General features: G+C 38.5%; 1 protein-coding gene across 4 annotated transcripts in view; it reads right to left on the bottom strand.

The window, feature by feature from the left end:
- Positions 1-2062: 2062 nt before the first annotated feature.
- senp6a (SUMO specific peptidase 6a) overlaps positions 2063-17646 on the bottom strand; it is a 34775-nt gene continuing 19191 nt past the window's right edge. For all 4 annotated transcript variants that reach the window (XM_042503219.2, XM_042503220.2, XM_042503221.2 and 1 more), the window contains 16 exons: positions 16148-16541; positions 13928-14166; positions 12435-12575; positions 12063-12096; positions 11232-11420; positions 9622-9815; positions 8758-8963; positions 8110-8226; positions 7858-7980; positions 7666-7758; positions 7244-7578; positions 6188-6276; positions 5482-5570; positions 5262-5330; positions 4297-4447; positions 2063-2830 (listed from right to left, as the gene is read on the bottom strand). In XM_042503219.2, coding sequence (XP_042359153.2) covers positions 2594-2830; positions 4297-4447; positions 5262-5330; positions 5482-5570; positions 6188-6276; positions 7244-7578; positions 7666-7758; positions 7858-7980; positions 8110-8226; positions 8758-8963; positions 9622-9815; positions 11232-11420; positions 12063-12096; positions 12435-12575; positions 13928-14166; positions 16148-16541 — 2700 coding nt within the window. In that variant the 3' untranslated portion in view covers positions 2063-2593. The remainder of the gene's footprint in view (positions 2831-4296; positions 4448-5261; positions 5331-5481; positions 5571-6187; positions 6277-7243; positions 7579-7665; positions 7759-7857; positions 7981-8109; positions 8227-8757; positions 8964-9621; positions 9816-11231; positions 11421-12062; positions 12097-12434; positions 12576-13927; positions 14167-16147; positions 16542-17646) is intronic.

Below are 17646 nucleotides of genomic sequence, written 5' to 3'. Positions count from 1 at the left end.
TGATTGACTTTGGCATCTAATCTTTTTTGATTGTGTCATATTCTTTGTACATTTTGACATCTTGCATGTGAGATTTTTTAAACACACACACACACACAATTAAATAGAATAGAAAGTATATATCACTTTGAGATCTAATGGCACCTGTTCTGGAGCCTTCCATTATATAACATGATGAATTGTAGACATGCAAATTTTCATATTTGGGAACACTGTAAGGACTTATTTTCCATGTTGGTTTCAAAGCTTTTTCTTGACTTTAACAAAAACAATCACCACAGAGTCTATTCAGCGGCATCTCTGGGGCTTTCAGTCATGTCACATGACCTTCAACAGATGGACTTTTCCCAGTTGTACAAAACATCTCAGAATAATCAGATTTATCGTGGCTATAATGATAAAAAAAATGTTTACTCTCCAGTACAATAGAGACACCAGGAACACTTAATCATCAATCCACAGACAAAGACCATGAGATGTGATTGAAAGCCCTGAAAAAAGCTAGTCAGTGGACGCAGATTTGATGTTGTTTTGCCAAACTGAATCAGTGTTGTCTCAGTCAGCAACAGAGAAAAGCGTCAAGGCCACTTGCTTCTATAAGCACTTAAAGCAGTTAATTTATATTTTATGTTTTAATATTGTAGGATCCGCTAAACGAGCTCATAAGTGGGACGACAAAACACAATTCAAGAGTCATGAATGTTTTAGTGTCTGGTAAGGTAACACTGGGTGAGCCCCTCTCTGCCTGAAGAATAAGTCACTCAACACCAGACTGAAAGCTGAGAGCAACACTTCATAACAAACCACCTGAGACTGCAGCACCTGTCTGCGTTTACATTTCACTCATGTAACTGATGCTATTTTTCAAAGAAGCTTGGAATGAGTGAGAGTTTGAGGCCCTGCTGAGATAATGTTCAGATTTATATCACATTTTTTTGGACTGTTTAGTGACACTTAAAAATCAATTTCCTTATTCATATATTATCAATTTGTCAACTGTCAACAAATCCAATTAAAAGTGTCTGTGAAAACATGGATGCTTAACACACATCTTTCCCCCAGCAGCATAGATCTACGTACACAATAAGCACAGTTTCAAAGTGTGCACCAAAAGTTCTTGAGTTACGGCCAAAAACATGTTTTATGAAGTCAACGTGACCTTAACCTTTGACCTTACACCCACCAGATTTCAATCAATTAATTCTTGAGTCCAAGTGAAGTTAGTGCCAAATTAGTGGAAATTCTCTCAAGGCCATCTTTAGATATTGTGTTCACAAAAATTAGATGTATGCCAAGTCACAGTGACCTTGACCTTTGACCACCAAATTGTTATCAGTTCATGGTTGAGTCCAAGTAAATTTTTGTGTAAACTTTGAAGAGGTTCCCCTCAAGGTATTCTTGAGATATAGCTTTCACTAAAATAAGACAAATGCAAGGTCTCCTTGACCTTTGACCACCAAATTCTAGTCAGTTTATCCTTGAAACCACTTTAACATTTGTGTCAAATTTGAAAAAAAATCCTTCAAGGTTTTCTTGAGATATTGCCTTCACGAAAATGAGACAGACTAGGTCACAGGGACCTAAACCTTTGACCTATGACCACCAAAATCTAATCAGCTATCACCGGCACAGAGTCATAAAAAATGGGTATTTCAAGCCAAAGCACAATCTTCCCCTAACCAAAACCAAGTGTTTTTCTGTGCCTCAATCTAACCACAAGTTAACCAAAGTGTTGTGAACTGTAAAGTTTTCACGTTTTCACTAGACAGTAACATACAAATGTAAAGTATCCAAGGTTTGCAGAAATGTACAATGTTGACATATTTTTTCCCGTGATTGTGTTGAATGCATATGTTATAGCTTAAGCAATCTTTTGTCGAATAGTTTCAGGATTGGAATATAACCATATGCATTCAAGACTTCTCCTGAAAGGATTATTAAGAAGCAACACACACACACACACACACACACACACACACACACACACAGAATATACAATCTTAGTTCTCATCAAAACTTTTTGACGGCACACAGCACAAATAATCAGCTAAGGCAAATGAAGTGCTCTTGCATCTAGAGTTGCTTTTAATGCTGAAAATTCATCCACTCCACATCGAAGAGACACAACAAGCACTGAACTACGCATGTGACTCATCAACTCTCTGGAAACAGTTTTTTGAAACGGGTGGACTGTTAACTTACAAATAACAGCAACTGCCTCTATGTTTTCTTATTATTGTTTTTGTCTTCCTCTACACAACTAGAAAGCATAAAAAATAATGATGCAAGAGATCAACAGTATCTTCTGCACAGATTCTCCTGGAGAGAACATCTATGAAAACATAACTTAATGGGCCACTTCATGACTGAGTCATAAAACAGTAAATTACAAAGGCAGCGGAAAAACTCCAGCATATTTACACATCATGTTTTATTCAATACAAATTTAAAGGTGTGTTTGATGTCTGTGGTTAATGGAGGGAGTTAAGGACAGCTTCAGACACGTTGAAGTGAAACCAGCAGCGTACAATCAGGTTTGGCCCCCTCACTGGGCCTGGGAGTGAAGGGAGAGGAGAAGGAGGGTGGGGTCCTTTCAGGGGCTGATGGGTAGGTTTAACGGCCGATCCGTTGACCCAGAAGTCTCTTCAATCTCGGGCTCTCCAGGAGAGCTGGGCGGAGCTTCGACGGGCTCTGACTCCTTCTTGTCCAGTTCTTGTTGCTCCTGTATCTTCAAGATCAGCTCCTTGATCTCCTCGCGCTTCGTCTTCATCCGCGGCTGAGGAAACCACTCAGACAAGTTCATCGGCAAATGAAAACTAGGAATTGGATTCTGTAATAAGAGACCAAAGAAAATAGTTATTTTACAAGCATGTTTCTTTTATCTGCTAATTAAATTAGGGTGGTGTGGATCCAAACGGCCAAAATTAAAGCATGAGTCAGGTGATATTCTGTATTTGTCTCATCAAAACATCCAATAAGAGAGCCAGTCCAACAGATAATGTATCAACTGACAAGCAGGGCTGGGTGATGTGGCATTTAGACAATATTGCATATTTTTAGGCTATATCACAATACCCAATATATGTATCTCAATATTTTGAGATCTCCCACTACTGTACTACACAAATGCTGTGAATTACTTAATAAACTACAGTTACAACAAAGTTAAATGGCGTTCTGTTTAAATAAAGTTAAATAACAATTACAATTAAATTAAGTACTATTAGAATTAAATAAAATAAAGTAGTATTACGACAAAGTTATATAAAGTACTGTTAAGTTCAATACTGTTACACTAAAAGCAACAAGTTAAATAAAGTACTGCCATAATAAAGTTAAATACAGTACTGTTACAATAAAGTTAAAGTTCTGATATAATACAGTGGAATAAAGTATTGTTACATTAAAGTTAAATACAGTGCTGTTGCAATTAAAGTTAAATAAAGTACAGTCATATTAAAGTTAAATAAATTACTATTTAAATAAATCAATCAAAGCAGAACCACTGGTGCTTTTATTCTGAAGCATCCCGTTCATCTTGCCTGATGTGTTTATGTTTTTACAGTGAACTTAAAGCTTCTGGTCAACATTTAGCATAAAGTTAAACTGTTGCCGCTGCACACTGTGAGCACGAAACAAACTAACAGCTCTTCAGTATATTAATAATATTTGCAAATCACACTGGTGCTCCATATTAGTAAAATGCGACCAAGTAGTTAGAGCCCTGCATTCAAAAATGCAAGCCGTGCACGCTCACACACTTCCGCCCAGGAGAGACTGGTGTCAGTGGGAGGGGGAGTGCATGTGATGCATCATCTTTGTGAGTCTTTTCTCTGTGTGTGAGCCATAGGAAAACAAAACATCAAAGCTAGCCTCTTGCCAGTTGACTTAAAAAACTGGCCTCACAATTTATACTTGATGTTTCCGATAGTCATTTTATTCATCTCATGAAATAAGCCACAATACATCCAGTAAAATCTATATGTCACCCACCTCTCCCAACAATTATTGCGTATCGGAGCCTGGTATACCTTCTTCCTCTGTGCCATACAGTTCCATTATGGTACAAAAACTACAAACTACTCATAAATGAGCCATTCATTTGTTTTTAAAATGATTTAACATTACTAAAATGGACATTGATTGCTAAAGAAGTTAACTAAATTGGAAAACAAGAAACCAGAAAAATTGTTTAAAAAAACTCAGCAACTAAGATCAGGTTTTAATGAAAGGTAAAAGTTGAAGTTAAGAGTGGGAGGCTGTTAAAGAACAATGTGATTAAGTTCCTCCTCTCACCTCGAAGAAGCTCTCCACATACTGCAGGACGTAAACTCCACAGTCGCTGAAGTTATCCTGCTGAGGCACACGTGGGCTGGAGCCCTTCATCACATCCTTCCCAAAACTCCGCTGAGTCCCTTTACGCACCTCCCACTCCACCTCCAGGTACCTGAAACAAACGCACACTCAGCCACAGTCACCACCAGTATTGGTTTTCCTATTTTTAAAAAAAAAAAAACTAAATTATCAACATTTGGTTGTTAGTTTTGTTAAACTCCCAAAACTCCTTTCAGGCGTGTCTTAAGAAATGTCAGAAAATATTGAAACCGCAACACAAAAAAGGTTAATAACAAATTCAATATTAATGCTATTATTTTTTCAATATTAGTATTTTCTAACTTGTGGAAAAACATACTCTTCTTTTTGGAACCACAGTTTCCATAACAATGTAGTCAGGAAGAAATTTGCGATGGACTTCAGAGACAATGGTATTCTTGATAAGTGCAAGTCACACTAAATCAAAAAATGTTTGTATGATCTGTGTGTTCAGATTTGACAGCGTTCAAAGAAAGTAGCACAAGCACCATAACTGTCTCCATGAGCTGCGTGTCACAGACACTGCTGTTTACCAACACAGTCAGCACCTTTAACTCTTCGAAGACAACAGCGACTCCAAAACTGTGGGTCAAAACCCACAAAAGCGTCTGATATGAACCTGAAGCGTCCAGAGATGATTAATGGGATGGCACACAATCAAAAAAAAGGTCTGCTTCACCATATTAAGTATTTTTTTCAGTCCTTTCCATAAAAATTGCTTTTTTTTCTTTTGGGATACTGCATAGTTTTAACCCCTCAGAGAGATAATGATTTGTTTCTCAAGTCAATAAGGTTGGGCTCTACTAAATCAAATTTAGGAAATGAAAAAAAAGATTACAACACTGACTCCCTGTTGGTTAATGCTTTCAGGTGCAGGAGATACTCACTCTCTCAGAGTTTTCACCACAGTCGACCTGGCCGGACCACGCAGGGAGTCCATGATGAGGATACAAGGCCTGAAGCAAAAAAAAAAAAAAAAATAGAAAAGACAACACTCCAACACTGCAACAGATCTCATAAACATTTTCACATGTTCACTGTGCTGCATTTTTACAGTAAAGCAGCAGCTCCACCTTCAGGAAAAAAGGCAGAAGTGCATCAACTCACTGTTTGCAGAGGTTTACTTTAGAGGCCAAACCAGAGGCATCAGGGCCGAGTGTGTCTTCAGCTAGTGTGCCGTCCTCACTGCACTCATCCTGCAGACAAAGACAAAGACAAAACCATTAACTGACTGTAACTACAGTTAAAACTATGTCATCCATTTCTTCACCTTACTTAACAGATACACCTTTTCCACCAAGTTAGCTCTGGTTCCATTCATACTCTTGGGACCCTCGGTGCTATCTGGTGAACCAGCCAACATTTACAACAGTTGCTGAACCGTTGTATTGTATTATGCGTTGTCAGCAGAGGGTGTTGCACAGTGCACAACATAAGAAAACAGCAAACTTACGTTCTTTTATTGCAGATGTCTATTTTAAAAAAACAAGTATAAACCAACTATTAATGAGAACACTGCACACTCTTTTTGTGTGTGAAGATTTCTCACTTGTGTTCTCCTTTGCTGCCTTCTCCATCTTCTCTCTCTAAACTGTAGAATTTGACACGCCCACTCAGGGTTCACACTTAAGGTTAAGAAAAACCTGCTATTTTTTGGTTCCAGCTGCAAACCAACTTTTCAGGTTCTGAAAAAGGTTTTTTTGACAAAATGCTCTGAACAGTTTCAAAATTAGGTGCTGGAACTGGAACAGAGTTCCATGTTGGTGGAAACAGGTAAAGACAGTAAATCCAAGAAGTAAAGAGAGTTGAATACCTGACAAGAGCTTTGGTCATCAGAGAAGGTGTAGGTGTCATCGTCTCCTTTTCCTGAACTGTAACAAACACTGATTCTTTGCAACCCACCTAAAAAACACAACCACAAACAACATAACAACATAAATCTGTTGCATGAAATAAAAATCATTTTTAAGTGTGTAGGATTTAGAGGCATCTAGACGTGAGGTTGCAGAACTGAAACTTTTCCCATGTGCCGAGCGTGGAGGAGATCTATGGTGGTCAACATGAAAACACAAATGGCCCTATCTAGAGCCGAAGTTCAATTTGTCTGTTCTGGGCTACTGTAGAAACAACATGAAAGACTTCTTAGAAGAGGACCTGCTTTGCATGTAGATATAAATATCTCATTGTAAGGCAACAAAAACACAACAAGTGGCAATGACAATGGCAATATTTTTGATTTGGAGCCAGCACAAGAGCTGTCCTTACTGGCAGCATGCCCTATTGTAAGCTGAACTTAAGTCAGATGCTGTGTTGCTATTTGTATCTGATGCTCACTTTGAAAGTACCACAGGGCAGAAACCTACTTTTTTTTTTCACTACAAAAACCTAAACAAAGTGTCAGCTGGCTGGAGGGAGTTCACTAGGAAACTGAAAGTTTCGAAGGTAAATGATCATTGCTAAGAACAAGCTAAGCTAACGTAACTTGCTGTATGCTATACTGTATAAAATTTCTAGTGCATATCACAACATAAAATGTGTTTTAAGGACTAAGTTTACGAATGTAGGAAGATGGCAAGTAGGCTCATCTTTTAAGTGCGTCTCCAGTCTGATCTCCAGCGCACAGCTGTTAGCTATTTAATTTGTTTATATTAAGTGACAGAGGTTCATAATAAAAGGATTTAGTGTGGACACAGAGCTCTGGTGGTGCACGATGCTACAGGATAGTTAGACACTCGCTTTCAATTGGGACATGGGTGTCATGACTGCTGAAAAATTCTGTAAGCTGTTCTGGTGTAGTATGGTGTTTGGCTTAATATCAAACTGGTTTGGAAATTTTCCCACCGGTCTAACCGTTCAGATGATGACTCACTTGTGTACTGTTGCTCTGTGTCACCCTGGCCATTTCCTGACGCTGCCAGGGTGTGGGGAGGCTCTGTTCCCCCCTCTGTGAAGACTGAGTCACCGTCAGTGTGCCCTTCAGGGTGTGCCTCGGGGACAACAGGGGATGGGTTCTCCGAGGAGCTGTCTAGCCCATCTTTGTCCGGGGACAGGGGACGACAGTGGTCCGGGATGTTGTCCTCTGACGGGGGCTCTGCAGCCAAGGCGGGGGCTGGACCAGGCGTGCTGCCTTGGTACAGCGGGTTCTGCTCATACACCGGACCACTGAGACCTGGGAAGCAGATCACTGCTAGGTACCAGTGAGCTCTGTCAAAACAAGAAAGTAGTTTTAGCACTCAAGTTACAGAGCGTGACAGGATACAAGTTCTGTTATTTGTCAAAGTGAAGACTCACGACTCGTTGATGGGAACAAAGATAAAGTCCTTTTGAAACAGATCTACATGCCGAGTCCACGTCTTCACCCTGTTGTGCTTCCTTTTCTGGATTCTGGAAAATGAAAACCAAAAGTTTAAGCATTTAGTAGCAACAGAATTCAAACATAATTTGGCGTTAAAACATCCTCTGTTGATACTTTTGAATACTCACGGCAGGTTTGTTGTGTCTGGAGCGTTCCTCCTCTCTCTCTGGTTTAGCCTCTTATAAAAGAAGGAGCTGAACACGTGGATTCTTTGTGCGTCCTCTTTTTTCAATTTCTCTAAAACTAAATATCTAATGTAGAAAGATGAAGGAAGGGTTCATGTCAGAATAAAAAAACAATGATATTTTTTATTTTATTGTGTGGAAGGTTGTCATCTGTGTAACATCAGGGAATCAGCTCGAAACATCCCAATTACTTACTTTAAATAAAAGTCTAATATAACGTCATTTAGGAATTCTCCATCATTAAGGCAGTGGAGGTCTTCATTAGTGACTGATATGCCACCTTTGGCTGGAGGAGGAGGGTACACCATTAATCTGGAAGAGAAATACCAAAAACAGGGTTATACTGGGACTATAACATCAGCAGCATTACCACAAATGTCCACTGGATGTCAGTGTGTCTTGCTGGCTGTTGGAAGATGATACGTCCAAGTATAAACCAAATGTATCCATGATCCCTTAATTTTATTGGTGGACAGCTAAAGCTAATTTAATCTTACTGGCAGAGAGAGGCCTACAAATATACTAAAATCGTGTTTTTATGCTATATAAAAAGTACTGATCCACAAAAGTACTGGAGGTTAAGATCATAATCTTGTTCACCAACTCTTTGATGTGACAGATCCCAGTTTCATAACTTTTACATTTTAAGACTATTTTATTTAAGCAAAGTTCTTGTACAGTTGCCTGCGTTTATATGATGTTTAAAATTTAAAAACTTCACCTTCTTCTTTATATTCCTCAAAGTATCCAAACAAAAATGTCTTTGGTATGGGTACTTAAACTCTGGTAAAGCACTCACATGGAAACATCTATAGCCTCACAGGCGGCTGAAGAGTCACTTACTTGACAATTGGTCCAGAGAAGGTGGGCTGAAGGTCGGTCATGTCCTCATCCTCGTCTTCAAAGTAGGTGCTGGTGTGTTGACGGGTGGCCATCCGTGTGCGTACGGGCATGGTGACCGGGCTCACCGGGGTGACCTGCGTAACCTGAGTGACCTTAGTAACCGGGGAGCCTTGGGTGATTTTGGGAGGGGTTTGTATCGGCTTCTCCTGCAGAGAGGGACGGATATTTGTGAGGACAAAGAGAACAAAAACTGCTAGAAACATTCACTTTACAAAGACTGTTTTTGTTATTTTAAAACAAAGTGGAAGAAGAGAATAATAATTCACAAATTTTTCATATAAAAGGATTAAATTCAGAAGCCATTTTTAAATCTGTAAAATAAAAACTAACTCTAGATATCGATACACAAACTCTGTTGTAACTTCGGTGGACGGGGCTTTTCCCCCTGGAACATGTCTTCTCAGACATCAACGCAAACAACTGCCCAGATTTAGAATTTTTACAGTTAATACGTTAAAATAGTTATCTGCTGAATGGAGCTATGTGGCAGTGCTGCACAGTATGATAAAAAGCACTGAGCTTAACCTTACAGACTACATTTAGGGAAAAGGCCCACAGGGTTCATTAATAGTTAACTATATAGATGAGTTATAGATTACTTAAAAATTCCCAGATTTTGAATTTTAAAACTTTCACTATTTGAACTTATATGATTAAATGTTACAACTTTTACCTTCAACAAAACAAGACATACTGGAGATGAAAAAAATAATAGTTAAGACTAATCAATAATGAAAATAATCATTCACTGCAGTCCTACTGGCCAGTGTTGCTGACTCAACATGAACTTGTGTTTGCAATCACCTTCTCCTCCTTCTGTTTGGACGCCTTGTTGTAGTTGACCAATCGGATGTTGGCCTCCTCGAAGGTCAGCTTACAGGGGAAGTGTATGAGGTTGTTGGTCCTGCCGATCTCGCCCAGGATGTCCTCCAGGATCATCTGCTCCTTCATCGCCAGCCCATTCTCGAAGATCAAAACAATAAACTTCTCATCCGACTCTGACGGCACAGAACAACAGAGCACATTTTATTAATAAGACTGATTTAATTGGATGAAATACTTTTTTTTTGCACATTCTATTGTGTTGTACCTTTAATTTAAAATACATAAAATTCAAATATTAATTCTTTATACAATAAGCTTATCTTTATACAAACCTTGTTTGCTTTGATCTATTTGATTTTTCTCTCTCTCATGCTCTTTTGTTTTATTTCTCTTTAGTTTTTTATTCATTTATATTTGTTATACCACAACTACATCAATATCAGCATCAATATTGTCATCATGACTTTTTTCTGACCATTTCTGCCTCAGTTATAGTGTAGCTATTTAGTATTATGAAATTAAGTTATGAATATGAACAATGAGAGCAGAATATTAATGGCGTGACATAAAGTCCATTTATGTTGAGTGAAGCTGAAAGGATAATTAACTAACTAACTCTGCTCGGTAACTGTGACTCCTGTATGCAGTAGAAAAGGACTAAATAAAGATGAGTTTGGTTTATTACATTGTTTTCCACATTTAAAATAAACATTCAAATTTAGATAATTTATCTGGTTGCCTCTTTTTATGTTGTCAACCAACATAAATATCCTCACTTTTAATTGAGTGATTTATCAGATTACATGTGTAACATATTGAACATAGCTCATCAGTTTCATCAACAGTAATATATGTAGGCAGCAGGCCAAATTCATGTACATAAAATAATGATAAAATAATAATCACACCTTTACGCTTATGTCAATTCCATTATGCTATGCCAGAAATTGCAGTAAAATAAATCAAAACATATCAAATTTTAGTATTTTTGCTGAACATTATGACGTCACACTGAAGTTGACCTCTTGGGTTTAAAATGTCATCATGTAATAATCTTATTCTATCCAACATTTTTGTTAAATTTTGGTAACTACCCTATGAACTCTTGAGTTATGTCCAAACTGTGTTTTGTGAGGTCACAGTGACGTTTGACCACAGACTCTAAAGTCCAAGTGGACATTTGTGCCAATTTTGAAGAAATTCCCTCAAGGCACAGTGGCTTAAACAGCCTACTTTGACACACAGGTTTGAAGAACTAATCAAATCAATCATGTTAGTATCTATTATAAATAAGTATGCCACTATACATGTCATCATAAAATAAGAAAACAGAGGAATATAAAATGCATCAAGAATGATTCTAAACTTAATCTACCACCCTCCATGAAAATGTAATCCCGAGATCTGAATTTAAGAAAGCTAAAGTTCATTTTTGTTATGGACAGATCACAACTGGTTCCTATTATTTAAGACTATTAGTATCCCAGCATAAAAAAAGTTACTTTACACTCATTAGGAGAAAAAATGTTCTATAGAGACAGGTCCACGGATATCGGTGCTGTGTTTGGAAATTTTTTTTTTATACTTACGGTCCCCTGAGCAGTTGTACCACTGGGCTCCCTGCTCCTGGGACATGTTGAGCTGCGTGCGCAGGCGGACACACTCCTCCGGAGTCGTCTGGAAGAACAAGACCGGAAGTTTCCGGACGTTGCACCACTCGCAGCTGATCAGCTCTGACGCCTTAAGACAAATCTTCTCGACGGTGTCGCGCTCTGGGCCTGACCACAAACACACAACAAGATCATTCCGAAAAGATAAATAACCTGACAGTAAAGCAAGACAAAACTCAAAGAGCCTCCATGGGATCGAGCACAGAATGTAATATATGATATGAATTAACCATATTAAGAATCATAATTAAGTTTTATTGTGCCTCTGCAGATGAATGCAGTCATGCAGAAGGATGTTTTCATGCTTACTACAGTCCTAGCATATTTGTGACCAGGATATGATGCCAAACATTCGACTGTTTTCCATTAATGACTTAAGAGTCAACATTACTTTTTGTGTTTAACAAAAAAAGTTTAAAAAAAAGTAATGTTGACCATAATTTTTAAGTTTCCCTTTGATTAAATAAAGTATAAAATGACACCATTAGGAGTCATTTGTTGCTGTTTTTGGTGGTTTATGTTTCTTGTCGGTGTTTTTGCAAATTTTAGAGACATTAATCTGCCACTGGTGTGACTGAGCTAAACTCTGCTGACCAGCACAAACATCACAGAGCGCTGCTGCATCTTCCTGAAACAGCAGACAGCAGCTCTGACTGTGGTGCCGTCTCACTCCACTGACGTCTGCTCCAACAGCTCTGCACACAGCGCTTTATTTACTGAACTCATTACTGCCGCCTGCTTCATTCCTACCTTCAGTTTCCAGCTGGATGTTGTCGGTGGAAAACTGAAAAAAGACAAAGGACAATAAATGTAATTTATCATTTACATTCTTCTTTTCACAGTAACTGTGTTTCTGGACTCAAATCACTCGACTGGACTTAGAAGATTTTGGTTGGTATTCTCTCTTCTTCTTAAAGCCAGCAATTACTGTATCATGCAGGTATTATTTGAGACCCGTTTCTCATTTGAGTGATGAAAAAAATCCAAGAATATATAGTTTATAAAACACTTAATTATTAATGTATACAAAACGACCAAATGCATATTTTTTTATATTTCTCTATTTTGCTGAAACAAAGTCTGGCAGCCATATTTAAACATGTAAGGAACCTAGGTACTCACCACAACGGGCTTGGTCACCATCCTGCGCAGAGTTCCTATTCTTACGCTCCGACACTCCAGTATGATGCTGTCACACTTGTTGGGCATGAATTTGGGCTTCTTTATCCTCCGTGAAAACTGCTCCGGAGGTTGATTTCCAAACTGCAATTTTTTTTTTAAATGTTAGGACAAATGAAATGCATCAGGTGCTCTGCAGTTCTCTCTTTCACACTGTTTTGTTTCACTTCTTTGCACATTCAAGACTCTTTTACTCAGAGACAAATACAGTACAATGACTCTCCTCCTTTGTGGTTCAGTAGTTGTGCATAAATGAGTCAGAGTTTCAGTGAGCTCACTAAAAGCTGATGCACTCAAGGGTGCATCACATACATAAAGTCTCGGATCATTTCTGTGTCTTTGCTTAAGAGGAAGAAAAGGCCCTCAGACTCATGTTTCATTTCAGTGAAGCTACAACAGTTTTAGTTTACAATATGGATATCAAGAACGCAGAGAAAATGTTAGAATTGCCAAAAAACTGCTTTAAATTAATTTGAAAGTAAAATTACATTTTAATTTCTTTTTTTCCTTCTACATTTTGCCGTTTTTTAGTCAGTGGCTGGGATTCTCTTGACATGCTGAGCTATGTGCAAAGGCAAGTTCTGCTAACTTGGTGACAAATACACTGCATTTCCTATTGCTGCTTCACAATAAAAGCCCCTGCTGGTTGGCTGGTGGAAAGCTTTTAATGTGAAGAGGCGGCTCAAAAAAGCAGCAAACAATAAATAGTAAGACTACTAATACTATACTACTATACTAATAATAATAACAATACTACTACTACTACTACTACAATGATAATGATAATGATAATAATAATAATAATAATGCACAGCACTAACCAGATGTTTTTCTTTCACTGAAAATTAATTGCCAACTGTATTATAAACATTTAAGTTTTTATTATATATAATTTTGAGGGGGTGGTTTCCCTCTTTTTTCATATTCATATAGCATTTTAGTTTTGGGGGTTATTTATTCTATTTTTCAAAAACATTTTGAGGTGTTTTTTTTCTAATAGTTTTGAGGGTTTGGTTTTTTGGGGTTTTTTTTTAAAAAATAATTTCAAAGTTGTTTTTTTTTAATCCTATTTTTCTCTACTAATTTTAAGGTTTGGCATGTTTTGTTTGTTTTTTAAGATTTTTCTTCATTGGGTACTTTTACTCTTAAAGTAATTTTTTTCTGATTATACTTACTGACTCCGAATTAAGTAACATTTTCAAAGGAGGGATTTTACTGGTAACCGAATATTTTCACAGAGTGGTATTAGTAGTTATACTTGAGTAAAGAATATGAATACTTCAGCCACCTCTGGATAATAAAGTGAAATATTTTCTCTTCAACTGTGAACTAACAACATACACTAATAACATCTTCCATCCAGAAGCTCACCATTCACTTTAAATTTAACCAGTTTGGAGCTGCTGGTGTTTGTCGGCCTCCTGCCGGAGTCTCACCTGATCTTTCATGCGGGCTCTCCGTGGTATCGTGATCTTCATGTTGACGTCTTCAAAGAATTCAGCATTGGGCTCCTCCTGCTCTCCGGCGCTCTTCACGGCGGCCTCCACTCTGCCTCCTGAGGGCACCGGTGAGGAGTGAGCAGAGTCTGCAGGTCGAGGAGAGACACTGTCCAGTCTGTTAACACTTCCTGTGCTGGCGTTGTCTGCCTCCTCCTCATCATCACTGGACAGGACAACTGTGGACAGAACATCAGACGTTGTAAGATCAGCATCTTTGAGATTTTCTTTTCAACTCTTGTGCTTAGTTGGATTACAGAAAAAGGAAGTCGGACATGTACATGTCCTGATTGACATCACATCAAAGGCTCTTGATCTAGATGCAAATAACAAAATGAAAATGTGTATTATTATTTACGTAGCAGCACCCTCTTAGTTGTTCCTGGTTCTTTTCTTTTTGGTCTTATTTTATATTTTTCTCTTTTTTTAATCTTGTAGAGAACTACACAAGGTTACTCACTGAGTGGTCTTTTCGAGGGCAGCTTGCTTTGAATGTGTTGTGTATATATGACACTGTTGGAATCTACCCGCCTGTGTGTTTTGTTTACTTTTCCTACAGCAGTGACGTCTGTGAGGTTGTGTAATGTTTGTTTTTTATTCCACCAATCTGGCCAAGAAGTGATGAGAGAAGTTTAAACTGAGTTCCATTTGTGCAAACCCCTAACATTTAGAAAGCCCAGATTTATTAGAAAACCTCATGTAGAAGATTTTGATATGATGTTGTATTTTATATCCAAAACACACCTGTAAATGTACTCACATGAAAACAAGTCAACATGGAAGAGAAAGGCAAAGAACATGCAGCTTTGGGTGCACAAATTTACAGATCTTTAAATTGTCTTTTTTGTGTGACAGAAATAATTTTGCAACAAATGTGCTCTACTTTACACTGAAGAGCCTTTAATGCATTTGGGAAAACAGTATCTCACTGATACACTGATGAAATTTCTTTTTTTTTTTGTGGACCTAATTAATAGGGCTGCCCCTTGAAGTTGGAGACTTAAATCATCAATCGGAGTTCCTCAGTTGACAGAGGTTTTGTTTTTTTTAGGTACTTTGTGCCTTCGGGGATGTTTTGGTCTTCAGACTTTGTTGTGGAGTGAGCGCTCTTCACTTTGACTCTACTCTTTTGCACTTGTGGATATGGTCACAGCAACACAGAAGGAGAGAAGGGCTGCAATAAAAGGTAAAGGTGAATTTACAGCTCACAGCAAGTTAATAGGATACAGTCTCTGGCTTTTGTTGATATCTAGTGTTGGCAAAAAATGTTGTGCGTTTGCGATCCCTCATTAGCACCATTAGCTTGTTTACAATATGACATGAATGCTGCTGCCACACTTAACATCCCCTGGAGCCCATTCAGACTTTAAAACTTTGTATGGAAAACAAAACGAAAATACAAGTATAAGTACTGAACAGCCAAATTTGATTCAACTGGCATAATTCTGAGTCAGGTAAAACCCTACTATTTACCTTACTTGCTTCACAGTATATTCCTTCTATTAGTCCTTAAAACTGGCTCTAAGAAGCCTTCAGTCAGGCAGAAGAGTGTCTGAAACTGACAAGTTGTCAAAAGATCTCTGAAGCTGACCTCCTGCTCTCTGTAGTAATTTAATTGTTAATAGGAACTTGCCTTGAATGAAATGAACTGCGTCACAATATGAGACTGCGTAAGAGCTGTTTGTGTGACAACAGTGCTGCACTGTTGCAATTTTCTAGTTACTAAATATTTTAGTATTGTGATCAATTTTATTTCTAGCATTGCATCTTCATTGTTTTCATTTGAGATTTGCTCACATTTTCCACCCAACACATCCCTGCTTCATCTAATCTGTAGCATTTCAATAAATCACTCTCGTTCAGTGTTTACACCATTTTCTCCTCTATTTAAGAAACTCTAAGCCTCTTAACAGTCCTCCTCCCTACTCCGAGCAGTTTTTTACTTTAGGAGCTAACTTTCATCTTTACCAGGATCAAGTCTTAACTTTAAGGGGAAATTCTTAGAAATCATAATAAATCAAAGAATTTTCACACAATTTTATCACTAGGAGCAACTCTTTGTAATAGGAAGCTTTGTGAATACAGCCCTGGGGCTGTAAGCTATCGGCCTGATCAGAGAACTTACTTCCTGTGAGCAAAAAGTCAGTACTTTTTACTCACTGGGGTCGTTGAGCTCATGCTGCTTCGCTGCTGTCGTCCTCTTCCCTTTGGGCGGATTCCTGGCTCCACAGCAGCTCGACGTCCCGGCTAACAGAGGGGACCTGCCGTTGCTCAGAGGCACCAAAGTCGCCCTGGTGCTTGTGATGCGTATGGGTAGAGTCTCACCACGGGGCCCCCTTATGGTCGTAGCCGGTTTGTAGAAGTTCTGTTGCAGGCTGTTTGGTCCCGGGGAGGGCTGGGATCGGATGGGGGGCCGGGGGGTCGGGGATGTCAGCGTGGCCTGCTGACAGGGCAGCAACGCCGGACCACTCCCACAGTTCTGACACTTGGTGCTGTCCTCGCTCGGCTTGTTGCACTTGGCACACACCATATGATAGACAGTCGGCCGCAGAGGCTGCCAGTGACAAAAACTTGTTAACTTGTTAAAGCTGATTAACCCTTTGAAACCTGAACAAATTGGCTTGATGTCTTTCAAAATCATGGGAGAAGGGCAATGAGCCACTCACGAAGAAGTGACACAAAAAATGAGCAACTAATTAGTACAAAAAAGGACAAAAGATGGCCTGAAAATTAGCAAGAAAAAAAGAAAGAATGAAAACAAACGAGGAGATGACTTGAAAAAAATTGCTTAAAATAACAAAAATTTAACACAATTTTAAATATATAATCATAATTATGAATATGATTTTCTGGACATTTTTCCGTAGCTTTTTAAATAAAATAATTTTCTAATTCTACTAATTTCTTGCAGTTTGCAGAGTACTTCTTGCCAAGTTGGTCACTGCCTTTCCTCTCATGTTTTTGAAAGAAACCAATTTGCTCAGGGTTTAAAAGTTTAAAACCCTGTCAAAGGTGACTGAACGCAGCACAAAAAGTGATGTCTATCCAGGTTTTAAAGGGTTAAATAGATTACACAACAAGCTGAAAAGTACAAATTTGACATTTTATCACCTAATAAATGTTTGACGTCATACGTTTTAGAAAACAATTAGCAATCAAAGACACACAGAAAATGATCATGTAGGTGTTTTGTTTCCCTTACATAAATTTCACCGTGGTAGAAGCCTCAGTGCTTAATGCTCCTTAGTCACACTGTCATCCCGTTTTTAAAGGTCACTGGCTGATCACAGCATGTTCTGTCCCAGAGAACAGAACAGCTGAATATGAAACGCTACAGGCTAATGTCTACAGCTCTGTGTCTAACTGTGTCTCCAGCTGCAGAGTTGTGCAAAGGTGTGCTGCAGAGGATGTGAGGACAGACTGATGAGAGAATGACAGACAGAGAGAGCTGCTCATACAGACAGCAGCCGGTAACAAACCTGAGCTCACTGAGTTTACATGCACTAAATCCTCTGTTTTTTGCCCTTATTCCAAAAAAAGGCAACATTCCTACTAAGCGCTTTACATGTCTAATGAAATGAATATTCCACTAACGCTTCTGTTTACATGCAGCCGTGCATACTCTGATTAACGTGCCCTTACACGTCCTTTATCATCTC

Source organism: Plectropomus leopardus, chromosome 16, assembly GCF_026936395.1.
Source record: "Plectropomus leopardus strain MGB_pleo_1.0 chromosome 16, ASM2693639v1, whole genome shotgun sequence".
NCBI lineage: Eukaryota > Metazoa > Chordata > Actinopteri > Perciformes > Serranidae > Plectropomus > Plectropomus leopardus.
The sequence above is the reverse complement of the archived record's forward strand: the minus strand, read 5'-3'. Positions and strand labels throughout refer to the sequence as shown.